Below are 19,572 nucleotides of genomic sequence, written 5' to 3' on the forward strand. Positions count from 1 at the left end.
CCAAGCAGCAGATCAGACAGCGTGCTCCTGCTGGCCCATACACTGCTGAACCACCACCAAGCTACAGATGTTCCTGACTGCTTTAAGACTGATGGGTAAGCTGAGGAGGACACACAGTGATGAGGTATGAGTAGAAGGGGTTAAAGCCTCTGAAGTTTTGAGGCTTCCTACAGATCCTGGTGGACTGGTCCTGGAATAAAAGTGTGGATTTACAAGAAAAAAGATTAGCAGAGGGTAAGAACCTAAAATTTTGTTAAAAATAAAAGGCAAGATTCTAGCAGCTTCTACATAAAAGTGGCACTTTTTCCACATAAAGCTGTCCTGCTTGTTTAGGTGCCACCAATTAAGTAGTGAGGCCGCTCTTTGCTTTCATTTTGGAGACAGACGTAAACAATAGGGGATTAAGGAGAATGACTCCAGTAATCCCTTATGTAAAGCCCTGGCCAAAACTAACACCCTTTAAAAAATGTGCATACCTCTGTGATATAAGATCCAATGAGGAAATGTGCACATAAAGTCCCTTTTTAAAATAGGAAATACTTGTGTAGATTTTTGCCCTGCCCAAACAGTGCTCCTGTGAAATATATGCATGATATGGATCTCTTTCTCTGTATATAAATTGCAGCTTTCTGAAATCAGATGTACAAACGACATCCTAGACAGTTATCATACACTCAGTTCTGCTGATCCAGATTTCATTGCAAGCCATAGCATATGGTCCAGTTCACTTTTCTCTTTTGTAAATAAAAGAACTCTATTTCCTTACATAATGTTTAGTCTTTTGTACCATAGGCACTTTTGCTGACTCATGACAAAGTTGCAGAGCAAGAGATGCAACCAGAAGCAGTTTCGGAGGACAGAGTTTATGAAAGCATTGGCCAGTATGGAGGGGAGAAAGTTAAAATTGTTCGTATAGAAAAAGCTCGAGATATTCCTTTGGTAAGTATTATATATTGGCATGAGAAACCTGGTAATAGTACAGGCACTTTCATAGACAAGTGAAATGATGCAATACAGTGTTTTTTTTTTTTAAAGTGCTCTTTAATTCATATATAACAAGGGTACCTCATGCACTCAGACTTGCAACTACTGTTGTATACACTGCTTTGAGCTTTTATTAGACAGGTAAGTTAAAATAAGTAAATAAATGTCTTCTAATATTATTCTACCTCATCTAAATGATGAACATCTAATTAGAGTTCTTGAGATTTTAAAGTATAGGAAATTTTATTTATTTATATGCTGCCTATGAATTGTCTTAACATAGAAACATAGAAAGATGACGGCAGAAAAGGGCCATAGCTCATCAAGTCTGCCCACTCAAATGACCCACTCCCCTAAGTCTACTCTCCTAGAGATCGCACGCCTAATGACCCAATTCCTTAACTCGACCCTCGTAGGGATCACACATAGGCATCCCATTTATTCTTAAAATCTGGCACGCTGTTGGCCTCAATCACCTGTACTGGAAGCTTGTTCCAATGATCAACCACTCTTTCGGTGAAGAAATACTTCCTGGTGTCGCCATGAAATTTCCCGCCTCTGAGTTTGAAGCGGATGCCCTCTTGTGGCCGAGGGTCCTTTGAGGCCCCTATCTGTTCCAATATGCTCACAATCTATCTAAAAATAGAGAGAAAGGAGGCAGGAAAAGAGATGTAGATCGATAGCAGGACAGCATTATACAGCAGGATAAAAGCCCTTGTAAATGGGAAACACCATCTAACAGACCCCCACGTGAGAAAGCCATCAAACATTTGAATCCTAGTAAAGAAGTGGATTATAAGTATCTTTATTGTATTGTCTCTTTTTGCCTGATGAGTTTTGTACAGTGTTCCAGGCTTGGATACAACCCTTTTTGTCATTTAGCAGGGGCTCCCAGCCTCTGCTTTGAAACCGTTACAACTCGTTCAGAATACAATGGCTAATTTACACTGCCATATAACCCCATTGTTGGCTGAGCTCTAGTGGCTCTCTGTGGAGTCTGAAATTGCTTTAAGGTGTAATTGATGATTAAATCACATAGAACTTGTCATCTGAATATTTTGTCTTCACTCTTGCAAGCCTGTACAGTGATGTGAAAGCCCCCACCCCCTAACCAACCCTCCTTGTGTTCCCTGTAGTAGCATATGTGTCAAACTGAATGACGTTTAAACTAGAGAATGACATGGTGGCTGTTACCCACAGCTAACCTGCCAAAACAGTGGGGAAAAAACTGTGTTCACCGTGGCTACGGGGACAAGGCCATTCACTGCCCCATGGAGCAGTGAATGGCCTTGTCCCTGCAGTTAAGGGAGGGAACGCACGCGATCACCTATCGCGCTCCCTCCCTCCTTATTGATCACTGCTGCTGCTGCCGCCCAGTCCCGAATTCTCCCTACTCCCTCCCTGCCCCTTACCTTCGTGGCCGCGATTTTTAAACTGCCTTCTTACAGCAGCTGGAGCGTTGAAGCTGCGTGTGGCTTCTGTAAAGGTCTGGAAGTTGCATCAGAGACGACCTTTCCAGCAGCCATACGCAACTTCAACACTATGGCTGCTGTAAGAAGGCAGTTTAGAAATTGTCGGCCACGAAGGTAAAGGGCAGGGAGGTTTGTCGGCACAGGAAACACTCCTTCTGCCTGTCGGACCGGGCCTGTTGTCCAGGGGGTAAGGGGGGGCCACGGATGCATGGTGGAAGCGGCTAAGAGGTGGTCTCGCTGCAGGAGGGGGGTGAAAGCGCCATGAAGGTAAGGGGCAAGGAGGGAGAAAGGGAGGAAAGGTGGGGTGGAGAGGAACAGACGCTGAAGGGAAACAGGGAAGACAGAGTGGGGAGAAGACGCTGAAAGGACATGGGGAAGACAGAGTGGGGAGAAGACGCTAAAAGGACATGGGGAAGACAGTGGGGAGAAGATGCTGAAGGGAAATGGAGAAGAGAAATTGGGAGAAGACGCTGAAGGGAAATGGGGAAGAGAGAGTGGAGAGAAGACGTTGAAGGGAAATGGGGAAGAGAGATTTGGAGAAAACGCTGAAGGGGAGTGGGGAGAAGACACTGAAGGGAAATGGGGAAGAGAGAGTGGGGAGAAGATGCTGGCAGGGAAGAAGACAGAGATACCAGACTATGGGGGGGAGCGGAGGGAAGAAGATGGGTGCCAGACTAATTTGGAGGGGGGAGAAAGGGAGAGGCACAGTTACAGAGGAAATGGAAGACGCAGAGAGAAGAGAGACAGTGGATGGAAGGAATTGAATATGAAGAAAGCAGAAACCAGACAACAAAGGTAGAAAAAAAAATTCTATTCATGGCTTTGGAGTTCTAGCAGGTGTTTAATCGGCCAAAGGTAGACTCTGCTGTGGCTCAGGTCACTAAATGTACAGCTCTCCCGAGTGAGTGAGGGGTTATCCAAAGTTGCGCAGGATTTCAAGGTGGACATGGTTCTGAAAAAGCAGTTTGAAGCTCTTGCTCTGGGGATTAAAGCTGTGACAGTAGCTTCCTTTGCTGCTTGGACCTGCACACCAGATTGAGATGGGAGCCCTCCATGGAGGAAGACGTCTGCCCTCAAATTGTGCTGAAAGGAGTGGATTATGTGGCAGATACCCTATATGACCTTAGTAGGATCATGAGCAAAGTGTCGATGTATGCAGTCTCTGCCGATATATGCCCTGGATCCGGCAGTGGGTGGGCAACTCAGCTTCAAAGGCGACCTTAAGCAGATTGCCTTTCAAGAAGCAAATGCTTTTCGGCAAGGGCTTTAATGATCTTATGGCCAGTGTAATGGATCACCGCCCTAAGTCTCTGCCAGAGAACAGGCCACACAGACCCCTTAGAGAGAATAGAAATAATTTTCATCCCTCCTACCATTCTCGCCAGTACTATTCGAGTTTCTCTAACCAGAGATCCAGTGTTATAGGCAGAGATTTGGCAAAGCCAGCAGCCCTCTGTTTCTCATGTCAACCCACCCTCTAAAAAGTCCCAAAGATGCCAGGTTGGCTGCCGTATCTTCACATATCAGAGGGAGGCTGTCAGCGTTCCAGAGAGAGAGAGGGAGAAAATTTTCTCAGACAGGTGGGTGCTGGACATCATCCGAGTGGGTCACAAGATCAAGTTTTATTATCCTCCTGTGGATTTGTTTCTCAATTCTCCTGCTGGCTGGCCAGAAAAAGAGGCCAAAGTCTGTGTCACACTTCAAAGACTCAGATACTTGGGCTATAGAGCCTGTCTCCGATGACAAATCGAGCTCAGGCAGATACTCCAGCTTCTTCATTGTGCCCAAGTAAGATACAGAAGACTGGAGGCACATCTTGGATCTCAAAGCCGTAAATGCATTTTTGAGGATCCTGCATTTCCATATGGAAAGACCCTTTCAGTCATAATGGTGGTGGCTCGAGAGGTATTTCTGACCTCTCTGGATTTGACAGAAGCCTATCTGCATAGTCCCATCTTTCTGGGCCACAGAAAATATCTGAGGTTTCATGTACTTCAAGAGCACTTCCAGTTTGCAATTCTTCCGTTCGGATTAGCGACAGTTCACCCCCCCCCCCCCCCTTCCCGCACTTTCACCAAAGTTATGGTGGTAGTTGCAGCTCATCTCTGAAAGATGGAGATCCAAGTATATCCCTACCTGGACGATTGGATGATCAGAGCTCCGTCCAAATGGGAGTGCGAGCTCACAGTGCAACAGGTGTTGGATTTACTCCAGTAGATGGGCTGGATAGTTAACTTCAAGAAAAGTCATCTGAAACCAACCCACAATTTAGAGTATCTGGGCATTCTTTTTGACATGGCTTAGGGCTGTTTTCTTCTTCCCGAGCCACACAAACAGAAACTCAAGCAACAAATCTTGGCTCTCTTAGCAATGCCTAGTCTGACTTTTTGGCATTACCATCAGGTACTGAGATCCATGGCAGCCTCTCTAGAGGTTGTTCCCTGGGCCAGGGCATACATGTGATCTCTTTAGGATGCTCTTTTGTCTTGGTGGTCTCCGCAGAAGCATTCTCTTTAAATGCAGCTCCCATGGACAAGGACAGCGAGAAGCAGCTTGTGCTGGTGGCTTCAAGGAGACTCCTTGTTGAAAGGCATGCCTCTCCGGATTACGGAGTAGTTGACTCTCACAACTGATGCCAGCCTGTTCGGCTGGGGAGCCTATTGCAGGGACCACTCAATTCTGTGTCAGTGGACTCACCATCAGAAGGGGTGGTCCATAAATAGTTTGGTGCAGGTGGCCGGCCTTTCCTGTATCCGAGTGTAAAGTAGTAAGGTTTCACTTATGGCTCACCCAGATGTGACCAGATTCCTGAAAGGGGCACTCAAATTACAGCCTCTACTAAGGCATCCTTTCCCATCTTGGAAACTTAACACCATTCTATAGGGCCTTACTATTGCCCTATAAGAACTACTCAAATATGCTTCCCTTTTGGATCTCACAGTTAAGATAGTGTTCCTGGTGGTGATTGTCTTAGTGAGACGTATTTTGAAATTAAAAGTGCTCTCTTGCAGGGAGCCCTTTCTCAGAATCACAGAGGTGGGTGTAGCTCTTCAGGCTATTCCCTCCTTCCTTCCCAAGGTTGTATCTGATTTTCAAGTCAACCAGGAGGTTCATCTGCCGCCTTTTCATTCGACAGGCTCAGACAAACAGGAAAGGAATTTGAGAAAACTGGACATGCGTAGAGTTTTATTTCAATACTTGGGAAAAGACCAATGACTTTCGTTTTTCTGACCATATGTTCATGCTGATCAATCAGACCAGGCTCAGCAGATTGGCATCCAAGTCCTCTATAGCCAGATGGATTTGCATGGCCATCTTGTTGGCGTACATTGCTTGTGGCAAGCAGCCACTGTTTTTTCTCAAGGTGCACTCAACCAGGAGTGTCGCATCTTCCTGGGTGGAGTCTTTGGCAGCTCCTCCCACAGAGATTTGTAGAGTAGCTACTTGGTCTATTCTGCATACATTAAAAGATTTTACAGAGTGAATGTGGCAGCTCGAGAGGACACCACTGTTGGATCCTCTGTATTATCAGAAAGAAGACATGTCAAATGGTCAGGAGACCCTGGCAAGTGAGTTAAGAGTAGACAGATGGAAACTGAAACCAATGTGATGTAAAGAATAAAATGACCAGATGACCAAAGGGAGAAAAAAAAAGTGTTTTCTATTTTGTGATTAGAATATATCAGATTTGAAATATGTATCCTGCTAGAGCTGGTGTTAGACATAACTGGGGACTGCAAAGCCAGGCTGTGCTTCTTTAGCTTTCAGCTGGCTTAGGGCTCTCTCTGACATGGGGTAGGTACCCTAGTTTTACTCCCCTAACACTATTCCTGCCATGTGTGACTGAAGTATTCTGTTAGCTTGATTTTTCTATGTAGCATTCTGTAGTAATTTGACTTCAGTTTTCTCAATAATAGAGGGGATATTTGTGAGGGGGAGGAGAGGGGAGACAGGGTTTGTGTTAATCCTTGCACAGTATTAAACTATTCGAGATTTGTGCGGATAGGATCAGATGGTTTGCGGGTTGGGACGGTGACCCAAGCTCATGAAGACGGGGCGGGGATGAGGACAAATATTTTCCCTGTTCAATTCTCTACCCAGGACAAGTAGGCAGCATATTCTCATACATGGGTGACATCATCCACGGAGCCCGGTACAGACAGTCTAAAAGTATAGTAAGGGAAAAGGGGACTTGTATACTGCCTTTTTGTGGCTTTGGCATTCAAAACTGACATTCAAAGCGGTGGACACTGGAAGATTAAGTGACTTGCCCAGGGTCACAAGGAGCAGCACTGGGATTTCATCTCACAACCTCTGGGTGCAGAGGCTGCAGCTCTACCAGTGAGCCACAGCTCTTCCTCCACTTTAACTCTTCAAAAATCTCGAGACAGCCCATACTGCACATGTGTGAGTGGCCTTCCTGCCTGACGATGGCTTGCGTGACCATCAGTTCTTCGTTTTCCGTGAATCGAAGAAGCTGTGTTTTTGGAGAGACTCCAATAGCGCATTTTTTTACTCTTCAGTGCCTTCCCATGCGTTTTTTTTTCCTTGTTTTCTCGTCAGTATTACTTTTTTTTCAAGTGCACTTTGGTTTGGTGATTCTTTTTTTTTTTTTTTTTTTTTTGCTTTTTTTTACATTTTTGGGCCTTCGTCCCTGTAGCCGCCTCATTTCTATGGGTGTCTAGTCGTTTTCAGAGGAATGTCTACCTTTACCATCGATGAAAATTGCTTCTTTTGACCTCGCTTCGACTGTTTTTATTTCAGTGTCGAAGCCTTCTAGTGGCTTTAAGAGGCGTACTCCTTGCAACAGGACCATTTCAGTCACTGATCTACACAAGTGGTGCCTTCAGTGCCTTGGTCCTGACCATCGGGTGGACTCTTGTACATGCTGCCTCACACTTCAAACACGTTCTCTGAAGGCTCGACAACTCCAACAGGAAAAGCTTTTTGGAACTTCCTTGATGTCTACATCTTCCACAGTGAATCCTGCTGCTCTATCGGTACCATCGACACGGCCCTTGACATTGAATTTGGTACTGCCATCAGAGAAATGAGCTGAGAAGCATTCTTCCCCTTCATACCATGCATTTCTGACTACATCAGCATTGAGTAAGTCTATGCAGTCAAAATGTTGATGCCAGCAGCGCTCCTCATCAGTGCACACTGTCACCTCTGAGGTAAAGAGCTGCATGGGAACGGGGACGACAGGAATCCCGCGGGACCCGCGGGTTCCCCCTTCGGATCACGGGGATCCCGTGGGGACGCCCCCTAGGGTTTTGGGGATCCCGTGGGGATGCCTCCTAGGGTCGCAAGGATCCTGCGGGGTTCGATGCACTCAAGCTGCGAGGTTAGTCTTCTTTTCCCTACCTGCCCTGCCGCAGCCCACAGCCCACTGGAAGTCTTTCACGATGTCAGCGCTGACGTCGGAGGGAGGGCTTAAGTAAAGCCCTCCCTCCCTCCGACATCAGCGCTGACATCGGGAAGACTTCCGGTCGGCTGTATGCTGCAACAGGGCAGGTAGGAAAAAGAAGACGAGCCAAGCGGCTCGAGCTCCATTTTGCTTGCAGATGAGGGCTGGGAGGCGGAACACAAAAGGGTGGGAGGGAGTGCGTTTTTGGCACAAGGCATGAACTTGGGAGAGAGGATGGAGGAAGGGAGGGAAAGAGGTGGGGGAGGGAGTGCGTTTTGGACACAAGGCATGAACTTGGGAAAGAGGATGGAGGTAGGGAGGGAAAGAGATGCTGAGGTGGGGAGGGAGTGCGTTTTTGGACACAAGGCATGAACTTGGGAAGGAGATGCTGAGGTGGGGGAGGGAGTGCGTTTTTGGACACAGAAGGCATGAACTTGGGAGAGAGGAAGGGAGGGAAAGAGATGGTTGTGTACACAGGAATAGAAGAAAGAAAAATTTTTGGTCATAGGGAGGGAGGGAGTGAGGTACAGATGAGAGGGAGAAATATTGTGTTGGAAAGGGAACAGTGGGACAGATTGAAAGGGATGCAAGAGGAAGGAATATTGGACATAGTGGTGAAGGGAATGGAGGGAGAGATGTGGCATGGTGCTGGAGAGGGGTGATAGAAGGAGAAATGTTGGGCATGGGGCTTGTGGGCAGGCACGAAAGATGAGAAAGGGTTAAATGCTAAACCATGTCAGGAGGAACCAATGGACAGCAACAGAAGAATTTACAGAAGATGGGAAAGCGGAAAAAAGAAACTGGGACCAACTTTATGGAAAAATAAATCTCCAGACAACAAAGGTAAAAAATGGAATTTATTGACTAAAATATGTTAGCTTTGGGAAATGTGTATAGCAGATTCTTTGTATTGTGTTCAAAAGAAAAGGAAATGCATTTCTGGTTTTATTTCTACAGTGTTGAAGTACTTGCTGACCCTTGCTGTGACTGGTGGGGGTCCCCAAGCACCGCCAGCAGAGGACCTCCTCTAGAGACGGCCAGAACTCCCCTCCACCAAGCACAGCAGTTGCTGGCAACATCTATGAGCCACTGAGGTGTCAGCATCTGTGACTCAGGGACGCTACTGCTGCCTTCCAAGCTTGGCAAAAGGGACCCCCCGGCCAACTGCAAAGGAAGTCCTCAGCTGACAGCTTGGGGGTTCTCATCAGCTGAGTATTTATATTTTATATTTACATTAGAGGCTCTGGTAGAAACCCGTTTACAAAGTATGTATTCTTCCCAATTAATATTTCCAAATTAATAAAGTCTCTTTGCTTATTTGTAAATGGGTTTCTACCAGAGCCTTTAATTCAGTAGCATAATTAAATGAAATAACTATTTCTGAAGTTTATAGGGACGGGCGGGGATGGAGGAGGATTCCTCACGGGGACGGGTGGGGACGGAGGGACTCCTCACGGGGACGGATGGGATTTCTGTCCCTGCGCAACTCTCTACTCTGAGGTGGGCCTCTTCAGCAGGTCACCAACACCTCTGTACTGTGCAATCTGTACTGATTACTCTAGACATGGTACCTGCACTGTCCATACCAGACCAACTTCGGAAGCTGCTTCAGAAGGAGTTGGCTGTCAGGCTGCAGATACATTCGACACCACTGCCTGCACCTCTCTTGATGCCTGCACAGCCTAAGCAGGGTTTTTCAAGGCATCAGAGGAAAGGCCCTGCCGGGATTGGCCATGAGCAGCCTGTTTTGAGCACTGCCTCCTGCTGACCGGCTGCTGCTTTGGGGGAGGGAGGGGTTCACGGCTCCAGACCGTTGGTACTTCAGGGAGGTGAGGTTTGTGGCTCAGGACCGCTGTGCTTCGGGGAGGTAGGGTTTGCGGCTCAGGACTGTTGTCACTTCTACTGCTTTGGGGCTTAAGGGAGGAAGAGGGGGTTCACGGCTCAGGACTACTGCCACTGATGCTTTGGGGGATTTTTTTTCCCAGCGATTGTTTGGGGTTTTTTGCCAGGTGGGTGAATGCCTGTTAACAAAGTACTGGTTAACTGTGATTGTACTATATTTTTAAAAGGCATTTAATGTTTCTCTGGAATAATGCATCTCTCAGGTCCAGCTGGAATTTCTGTAGGAGATATGCAACATCGGTCATAATTTTTTGACATTGAAATGTATAGTATTACCTGTATATGTCTTGATTGCTTGTTTTACTTTCAATTTTCATTGGTGTTCCTTTCTTTTATAATTTTGTTGTTGTGATCTGCTGTGACCTGTTGCATTAGTGGGACATCAATTATATAATAAACATAATTACAGATGATGACTTTTGGAAGACACATCTGTATATCAGTGTTTTATGGAAAGGCCTCTTCTGGTTACCACTGTGGTCTTTTGAGAATAGGTGTATGATCACAAATCAGGAAAATTATTAGTTTCCTATAAGCCTTCTTGTAGCCTACATTCATTGACTGCTCACCAACTGGCTTTGCCTGCTGTTCATTTGGTACATTTGGTATCTACGCAAAAGGTGCCCTAACTGAGACAAGCCCTATCTGCGTACGTTCCGGTTAAGCAGGAACTTATCTAACTTTGTCTTGAATCCCTGGAGGGTATTTTCCCCTATAAAAGCCTCCGGAAGAGCTTTCCAGTTTTCCACCACTCTCTGGGTGAAGAAGAACTTCCTTACATTTGTACAGAATCTATCCCCTTTCAACTTCAGAGAGTGCCCTCTCGTTCTCCCTACCTTGGCGAGAGTGAACAACCTGTCTTTATCTGCTAAGTCTATTCTCTTCAGTATCTTGAATGTTTCAATCATGTCCCCTCTCATTCTCCTCTTTTCAAGGGAGAAGAGGCCCAGTTTCTCTAATCTCTCGCTGTAAGGCAACTCCTCCAGTCCCTTAACCATTTTAGTCGCTCTTCTCTGGACCCTTTCGAGTAGTACTGTGTCCTTCTTCATGTACGGTGACCAGTGCTGGACGCAGTACACCAGGTGAGGGTGCACCATGGCCCGGTACAGCGGCATGATAACCTTCTCCGATCTGTTCGTAATCCCCTTTTTAATCATTCCTAGCATCCTATTCGCCCTTTTTGCCACTGCCGCGCATTGCGTGGATGGCTTCATTAACCTGTCGACCAGCACTCCCAAGTCTCTTTCCTGGGGGGTCTCTCCAAGAACACCCCAGACATCCTGTATTCATGTATAAGATTTTTGTTACTGACATGCATCACCTTACACTTATCCACGTTGAACCTCATTTGCCAGGTTGCAGCCCATTTTTCAAGCGTGTTTATGTCATGTTGCAGATATTCGCAATCCTCCTACATCTTCACTACTCTGAATAACTTTGTAGCGTCTGCAAATTTAATCACCTCACTCATCGTACCAATTTCCAGATCGTTTATAAATATGTTGAAGAGCACGGGTCCAAGTACCGAACCCTGCAGCACTCCACTGTTGACGCCTTTCCAGTCCGCGTATTGTCCATTTACTCCCACTCTCTGTTTCCTATCCGCCAGCCAGTTTTTAATCTACGTGAGTATTTCACCCTCGATTCCATGGCTTGCAATTTTTCGAAGTAATCGTTCATGCAGAACTTTGTTGAACGCCTTCTGAAAATCCAGATGTACAATGTCGACCGGGTCACCCTTGTCTATTTGCCTGTTTGCTTCCTCTAAGAAGTGCAGCAAGTTCATCGAGCAAGATCTGCCTTTGCTGAAGCCATTCTGGCTGGTCCTCATCAGATCATGTCCGTCAAGGTACTCAATGATGCGGTCCTTTAACAGCGTCTCTACCATCTTTCCTGGTACCGAGGTCAGACTCACCGGTCTGTAGTTTCCCGGATCACCCCTCGAACCTTTATTGAAGATCGGCATAACATTCGCCACCTTCCAGTCTTCCAGAATCCTTCCCAATTTGATCGACAGATTGGCTATTAGTTGAAGCAGTTCAGCTATAGCCCCTTTCAATTCCTTGATTACCCTCGGATGGATGCCATCCGGTCCCGGGGATTTATCATTTTTAAGCCTATCAATCTGCTTGCATACCTCTTCTAGACTGACTGTCAACCCTGTCAGCTTCCTGTCTTCGTTTCCCGCAAATAGCCTGTCAGCTTCCGGTATGTTGTGTATATCCTCTTCAGTAAACACAGATGCTAAAAATGTGTTCAGTTTGTCAGCGATGGCTTTGTCCTCCTTTAGCACTCCCTTTACTCCATGGTCATCCAACGGCCCCACTGCTTCCTTCGCGGGTCATTCCCCCTTAATATATCGAAAGAACGGCATGAAGTTTTTCACCTCCTTGGCTATTTTTTCCTCATAGTCTCTTTTGGCCCCTCTTACCACCTTATGGCACCTGCTTTGATGCTGTTTATGCTTAATCCAGTTTTTGTCCGTTTTTGACCTTTTCCATTCTTTAAATGAAGTCTTCTTGTCTCTGATCGCTTCTTTCACCGTTACAGTGAGCCACGTCGGTTCCTTGTTCTTTTTCCTCTTGGATCCTTTGACAGTACGAGGTATATATAGTTTTTGCGCCTCGGTAAATTGTGATCCTCTTCTTTGGCCACGATTTAAACAAAACTATTTTCTTTTTGATTTAGATTACTTAGATTTAATTAATTAAAATTTTATTTTATTTCATTTCTGTTTTTTCTTATTGTTTTTTTGCCTTCCTATTTTTTATAATAATAATACTATAAACTCCTCAACGTTTGTCACAAGGTGCTTAAAAAGATACAAAAAAGAGGCAACAATGTCAAAAAGGACTCTATGAGTGTGTATGTCAGCCAATCACTGCTAACAAACCACACAACACTAATAATAAATGTCAATTTGGAGATAGGGGCGCTCTCAGTGTGAGGTTATTAGCGACGGGAGAACAAACTCCAGCGCTTCCACATACAAAGGCGAAGGTGAATCACCCCGCCTGCACACCATCATCGGGCGTCCCTAGTGTGCAAAATCAACAGTGCTGAATTAATATCAATAAATAAGTCACAAACTGTGAACTAGTGAGAGAGTGAACAAACTGAAAACCCATTCATAGAGTCCTCCCCAGCCTAATCCCCAAAATGCATAGTGAAACCACAGCCAACTTAGCTTTAAAACGAGCCAAATGAAGTCAATGAAATTGAAGGAGACCAGAATAGTCCAGAGTAGTCATTAGATCAACCGTGCCCAGTTTCGGGAACAACCCTTCATCAGGATCAACGGCTGGAGCAGAACCGGCTGGGAGGGAAAAAGGAGAGCCCGAAGAGGCAGCTGAACGAGCTTAAAAGCAGAGCAAAAATGACGTCAAACACTTTCAACCAATGAAGAACAAAAGCAAAAAAGAGAAGGAGGAGTCATCAATCAAATAATAGTGTTCCACTCTATACATTCATTAAGACCCCCCAGAGTGACAGTACGAAGCTGAAAGATCCAATATTGTTCTCTCAATTGGAGCTGTGTCATTCTGTCCCCTCTAAATGTATCAGGAATCTGTTCCAACACCATCCATGTTAAATGTTGGAACTCATGGCCCAATTGTAAACAATGGGGAACCATGGGAGCTGACACAACAGCCTGATGAAGTCTACTCTTGTGTTCCGTCAACCTGGTTTTGATTATTCTGCATGTGTGTCCTACATAAGATAACCCACAGGGACAGCTGATGACATACACAACCCACCGTGATTCACAAGTGGTGTGACTCCTTAACTGAAATTCCCTGTGGGTATGAGGATCATGCCAGCAGGACGCAGTGATAATATGTTCAATTATTTTTATTATAAAAACAGTAAAGCAAACCAGTACAAACAGCATAAGCTTTTGTTATTAAAACAGAACAACCTCCCCCCCCCCCCCACTATCCCTTTCAACCCCAGGAGTCCAGTACCACAACAAAAATGGAGAGCAAGAGTTAAACTTAGAGGTTCAATAATCTACTGCGGGCATGCGGAGTAAGATCCTGCCAGAAATGCTTCCAGGTCTGACAGAATCTACGACCAAGCTCACAATCCAAATCTCCCACCAGTCTTCGTTCCAATGTAGCATGAATTAACATCAAGGAACGCCACTGTGCATATGATGGGGGATCGTGGGATAACCAGTTAGTAAGTATTGCTTTTTTCCCCATCAAAAGCGCTCTAGTGACGAAAGCCGACATGCCCTTGGGTTTGGGCGTGGCTTTATTGTAGAATCCGAATAGTGCTCTTGGTTGTGGAAGCCATCGCCTCCCCCATAGTATCGTAATGTAATGTCCCAAAGATCTCCAAAACTGTAAAATTTTAGGGCAACTCCAGAACATATGGCCTAAAGAAGCGTGAGCCTGATCACATTCCTGGGGCACGAGAATGCAATGAGGGGGGGTTCCTGAAAGACAGAGTGGAAACTCAACACCTGCCAATGCCGTCTGATGCAGGCAGCCACTTGTTGAGCCCGAGGAGAATATGTGACCACACATACTTGACGTTCTGGATCAGAACGCTGTACATGATGGAGCAATAAGTCAGGATTGGCATGCCGGGCGCGTAAATAAGCCCGTCTAATAGTCCACTCCGGGTATCCTCTTTCCAAAAAACGTTGGGATAAATCTCTGGTCTGGATTTTAAATTCGGCCAGAGAAGAACAAATCCGGCGAATTCTCAAAAATTGACCAACCGGAATAGCCTGTTTGAGTCTGGAAGGATGACAACTAGTAAAATGTAAATAGGTATTCCGGTCGGTAACTTTTCTAAACACAGACATTGTCAATTTTCCCGCACTTTTGGTGATTATTAGTGTTGTGTGGTTTGTTAGCAGTGATTGGCTGACGTACACACTCATAGAGTCCTTTTTGACATTGTTGCCTCTTTTTTGTTTCTATTTTTTATGGCATTCTTTTCATTTCCTGTTTTTATATATTTTGTACACCGTGCTGTTGACAAACCGAAGTGCAATTAAAACTTTTTAATAAACATAAGCATATTGGCAATAAACTTTGATGCTGAGGTCATTATTCAAGGGATATTTACCCTATAAAAATACACATGCGGTGAAATCACCTGGGATTACGTCAGGTACCTCTGACATTTTGGAGAAGGTTAAGACTACCGGTGCATTTCTTATGTCTATTTTACAGGATTTATATTCAGTGCTGCTTGTTTTTTGTGAAGGAGGGAGTGGTAGAGAGGTCCTTCGAAATGCTTCCTCTTAGTTCTGATAGTGAGCTTCTTAGAATAGATGGATTTACTTGCTTAGTCAGAGGTGTGGGGCTCAGGCAGGGAAGAGGTTAAATTCCTAGAGCAGAACAGATCAGGGAATTCCTGAGCAAGGATCCTCCCAGGATATTCTAGCTTGGCTACAGTACCTGAGGGGGAGTTCTCTGGAAGAGTGGCTTTGTGGGACTAAATAGGTGAATAATGAGTGTTCAGGATTTCCCACAAAAATATTGCATTGAGGAACAAAAATGTGTAATTGATTTTATTTAGACTCGGTATATAATACCTCTGCCCCCGTAAGGTCTGAACTTTTATCTCCTGAACTACAATGACAAGCAGTGAGACAAGCCCGTTATAGTAAAGTAAAGGCTATTTATTTATATGCAAACAAAAATGAGAATACAAGTGCTTTAGAAGTATGGACAAATATAAAGAGTTCAGACATAAATAATACCTATTCTTATTGGAAAATTAGTGAGCGCACATAAACCCTAGCTAGGCCTTGAAATTAAGGGCTGTTACTAGAACCCACTGGAAATAACACAGAGGACGTACAACCTTATGACAAATTCTTCTCCTGAAATGAGGAATCTTGAGGCAGAAGGCCAGACAGGCAAGAAATCTCAGCAGATAATGGTGCAGAGAAAAGTGGGCTGGTATTTCTACGACCCAGAAATGTCAAAGAAGAGACAAGTTAATCTAATCATGTATATTTTAATGAGTATAACTTATGGGCAGACTGGATAGACCGTTCAGGTCTTTATCTGCTGTCATTTACTATGTTACTATGGTAGAATCCTGATTGATGGCACTTCAGGCCAGATGGAATAACCAGCACACAACTTGGTTCCTAGCTTTCCTTCTTATAGGGTTCAGAGGGGCATTGTCCTTGAAGATAAGCAGGCTCCTCCCCATGTCCTGTCCCTTAGAGATAAGCCTGAAATTCAGGAAAGTCCCATAACTGAAATAAAGTGGCCAAGTCTTGCTGACCTCTGTACCAAAGGTGCAGAACAAGGTTGTTCACATGATATCAGCTCAGATGAGCATATGAAGGTGAAAGGATTCTGCTGATTCAATATGTCCTTGGCCACAGCACATAGTACAAGCATTTCTCCTCTGAAGTAGTCAGACACAGATCAGGAGCTTTGTTTCATAGTTTTGTCTGTGACGTATTATAGGAGACTGTGATCATATTCTTATCACTTGTTACCTAGGCAAAGTCTAAGCTCCTAACACACTTGCGCTCTATTATAAAAAGCCTCAAGCCTATGCCTCCAGGTGAATTCAGGGATTGCAAGAGAGGTAACTAAAGACTGCCAAGGCAGGCCAATTATCCCTTGGCAGTTGGAAATATGTAGCCATGTCTGGGATAAGCCGTTGGAATTGTGATTTTTGTTAGAGAAGATTATTGCATATTAAAATGTGTAGCCATGTGTCTTAGGCCAGAATAATTAGAAGTACCAAGCCTGTGAGGAAACGAAGCTGATTATGTACACAAGGGAAGTAGAGTTTTGATTTTTTTCTGAAACCTATGTGTGTGTCGCATTCCTCCCCTCCCCCCCCCCCCTTTTTTACAAAATCATAGCGCAGTTTTTAGCGCCGGCCGTGTCGGTAACAGCTCCGATGCTCATAGAATTCCTATGAGCTTTGGAGCTGTTACAGACATGGCTGGCACTAAAAACTGCGCTACTATTTTGTAAAAGGGGGTGGGGTTGTGAGGTCCTGCAGCAGCCACTAAACCCATTCTACCACAGCCTTTCAGAAAAGCACTTTCTCTCAGATGCATGAGAAAGCAAAGCCAGAGCAAAGTGCATGGCATATTCTGTTTCTTGTTTTATCTACTAACAGAAGTTCAAAACAAGCAATGAATAAAATATCTGTTTCTATTCCACATTATAATGCACATATCCACAATAAACAGAAGATAACTCTACTACAACATTTAAATAATTCACAACATAAAGTAGATCAAACCTGACTTAAAACTAAGAAATAGGTGACACTCATCTATGTTAATCCCTCATTTGACTATGTTGCAGTTCTGATGAATTTAATTTCCATTTGCATCCTAGACTAGTGACATGAACAGTATCTCACAGTGAGTTGCCCATTAAAAGAAGATGAACTGCCTAACAATGTTTTCTTAAAAACTAGAGTTGGGTTTGCTATTGCAGTGCTTTGTATTGGAGAGCAAAGGCATGTGAAAAATGTGCTGTTTTTAATTTCATAGGTCTTGTGGGAGCATTCATTCCTCTCGAGATTCCAAACATTTGTCTTATTTTGAATCAGCTGCAGTCTTCTAAAATCTTACCAGAGAACAGAGGCACTTAATTTACTAAAAGATCCTTCAGTGCCAGGCAGCATGTGTCTCATCTCATACAAAAGGGCCAACCTTAATTTTTATGTCTTGATACGCCCCCCCTCATGAAAAGTGTGACTCACGTTTTCCTTTTATAATGTTCCATTAAGCAAGGGATCTTGCTTTTTGACTACAGAAGAGGCATTCCATTTCTAGGATACCACTCCATATTTCAGTTGTCTCTTACTACAGTAGTATTTACTCCATTCATGTGCATTTGTGTGATTTTTGTTCAATGAATATACAGACTGTGAGGCTGGCAATATTTGTACCTACAATACTAGTTGTTCCTGTTGGATATTGCTTGATCTGGCATGGAAGGCAGGGTATCAGGTCAAAAGCGCGCCGGGACAAAGGCGCGCCCAGACAATTGAGCGCAGCGCGGAGGCGCGTGCCACTCTAAATTACTGTTTTTAGGGCTCCGATGGGGGGGCGTGGGGGGAACCCCCCCACTTTACTTAATAGACATCGCGCCGCGTTGTGGGGGCGTTGTGGGGGTTTGGGGGGTTGTAACCCCCCACATTTTACTGAAAACATCACTTTTTCCCTGTTTTTAGGGAAAAAGTTAAGCTTACAGTAAAATGTGGAGGGTTACAACCCCCCAAACCCCCCATAACGCCGGCGCGATGTCTATTAAGTAAAGTGGTGGGGTTTTTTCTAAAGAGGTTGAGCTATTTCTATTTCCCATCTGTCACATCCTCAACCTTTCGCTCTCCACTGCTACAGTTCCTGATGTCTTCAAACATGCTGTAGTTACACCCCTCCTTAAAAAGACCTCGCTAGACCCTACATCCCCCTCCAACTACCACCCTATCTCTCTCCTCCCCTTCCTATCCAAACTACTCGAACGTGCTGTTCACCGCCATTGCCTGGACGTCCTTTCTTCTCATAATATTCTTGACCCACTTCAATCTGACGTTCACCCTCGCCACTCTACAGAAACTGCCCTTGCCAAAGTCTCTATTGACCTGTTCCTGCCCAAATCCAATGGACTCTACTCTGTCCTCATTCTTCTTGATCTTTCTACTGCCTTCGACACTGTTGATCACCACCTCCTTCTCGACACGCTGTCCTCGCTGGGATTCCAGGGTTCTGCTCTCCTGGTTTTCTTCCTATCTCTCGTCATACCTTCAGCGTATGTTACGATGAATCCTCCTCCGCCACCATCCCGCTGTCTATTGGCGTACCCCAAGGCTCTGTCCTAGGCCCTCTCCTCTTTTCCATATATACCCGCTCTCTTGGTACACTGATCTTCTCTCATGGTTTTCAATATCACCTCTATGCTGACGACTTCCAGATCTACCTCTCTACGCCAGATATCTCTACAGGAGTTCAGGCCCAAATTTTAGCCTGCCTGTTCGACGTTGCCACTTGGATGTCTTGCGCCATCTCAAAACTGAATATGGCTAAAACGGAACTCCTTATCTTTCCGCCTAAACTCACCTCCCCCCTCTCGCCATTCTCTATTTCTGTGGGTAACACTATCCTCCTCTCCTTCTCGTCAACTCGCAACCTTGAGGTGATCTTTGATTCCTCTCTCTCCTTCTGTGCTCAGATCCAACAAACTGCCAAATCCTGTTGCTTCCTCCTCTATAATATTACCAAAACTCCATCCTCTTTTCTCTGAACACAATACAAAAACCCTTGTCCACGCTCTTGTCACCTCACGCTTAGACTACTGCAACGTTCTTCTCTCAGGCCTCCCATGTACCCGTCTCTCACCTCTTCAATCCATTCAGAATTCTGCTGCATGACTCATATTACGTGAGAACCATTATTCTCATATCACCCCTCTCCTCAAGTCACTTCATTGGCTCCCCGTCCATTGCCAAATACAGTCTAAACTCCTGTTGCTGACTTACAAGTGCATTCACTCTGAAGCCCCCCGATATGCTCCCCCCCCCCCCGGGCAAGCTCCACTTATCTGTACCCTTCTCTTCCACTGCCTACTCCAGACTCCGTCCCTTCTTTCTTGCGGAACAGGCTGCCTGAATCAATACGTCATGCTCCATCCCAGGCAGTGTTCAAATCCAAGTTAAAGGCCCACTTTTTTGGAACTGCTTTCAACTCTTAACTCCCACTCATTGCTGTCAGACACCTATACCCACTGTACCTATACCCATTTCCTCTACCATAATCTCCCCAACCCTGTAATGTCCTTTCTAAATTAAATTGTA

At 45.0% G+C, this 19,572-nt stretch overlaps 1 protein-coding gene across 5 annotated transcripts in view; it reads left to right on the forward strand.

Moving 5' to 3' along the window:
* The window catches only part of MPP5 (membrane palmitoylated protein 5), a 177,194-nt gene that overhangs the window by 98,852 nt on the left and 58,770 nt on the right, over window positions 1-19,572 (forward strand). For all 5 annotated transcript variants that reach the window (XM_033950752.1, XM_033950751.1, XM_033950750.1 and 2 more), the window contains exon 5: window positions 793-939. In XM_033950752.1, coding sequence (XP_033806643.1) covers window positions 793-939 — 147 coding nt within the window. The remainder of the gene's footprint in view (window positions 1-792; window positions 940-19,572) is intronic.

The sequence above is a fragment of the Geotrypetes seraphini genome, chromosome 7 (assembly GCF_902459505.1).
Source record: "Geotrypetes seraphini chromosome 7, aGeoSer1.1, whole genome shotgun sequence".
Classification (NCBI taxonomy): Eukaryota; Metazoa; Chordata; class Amphibia; order Gymnophiona; family Dermophiidae; genus Geotrypetes; species Geotrypetes seraphini.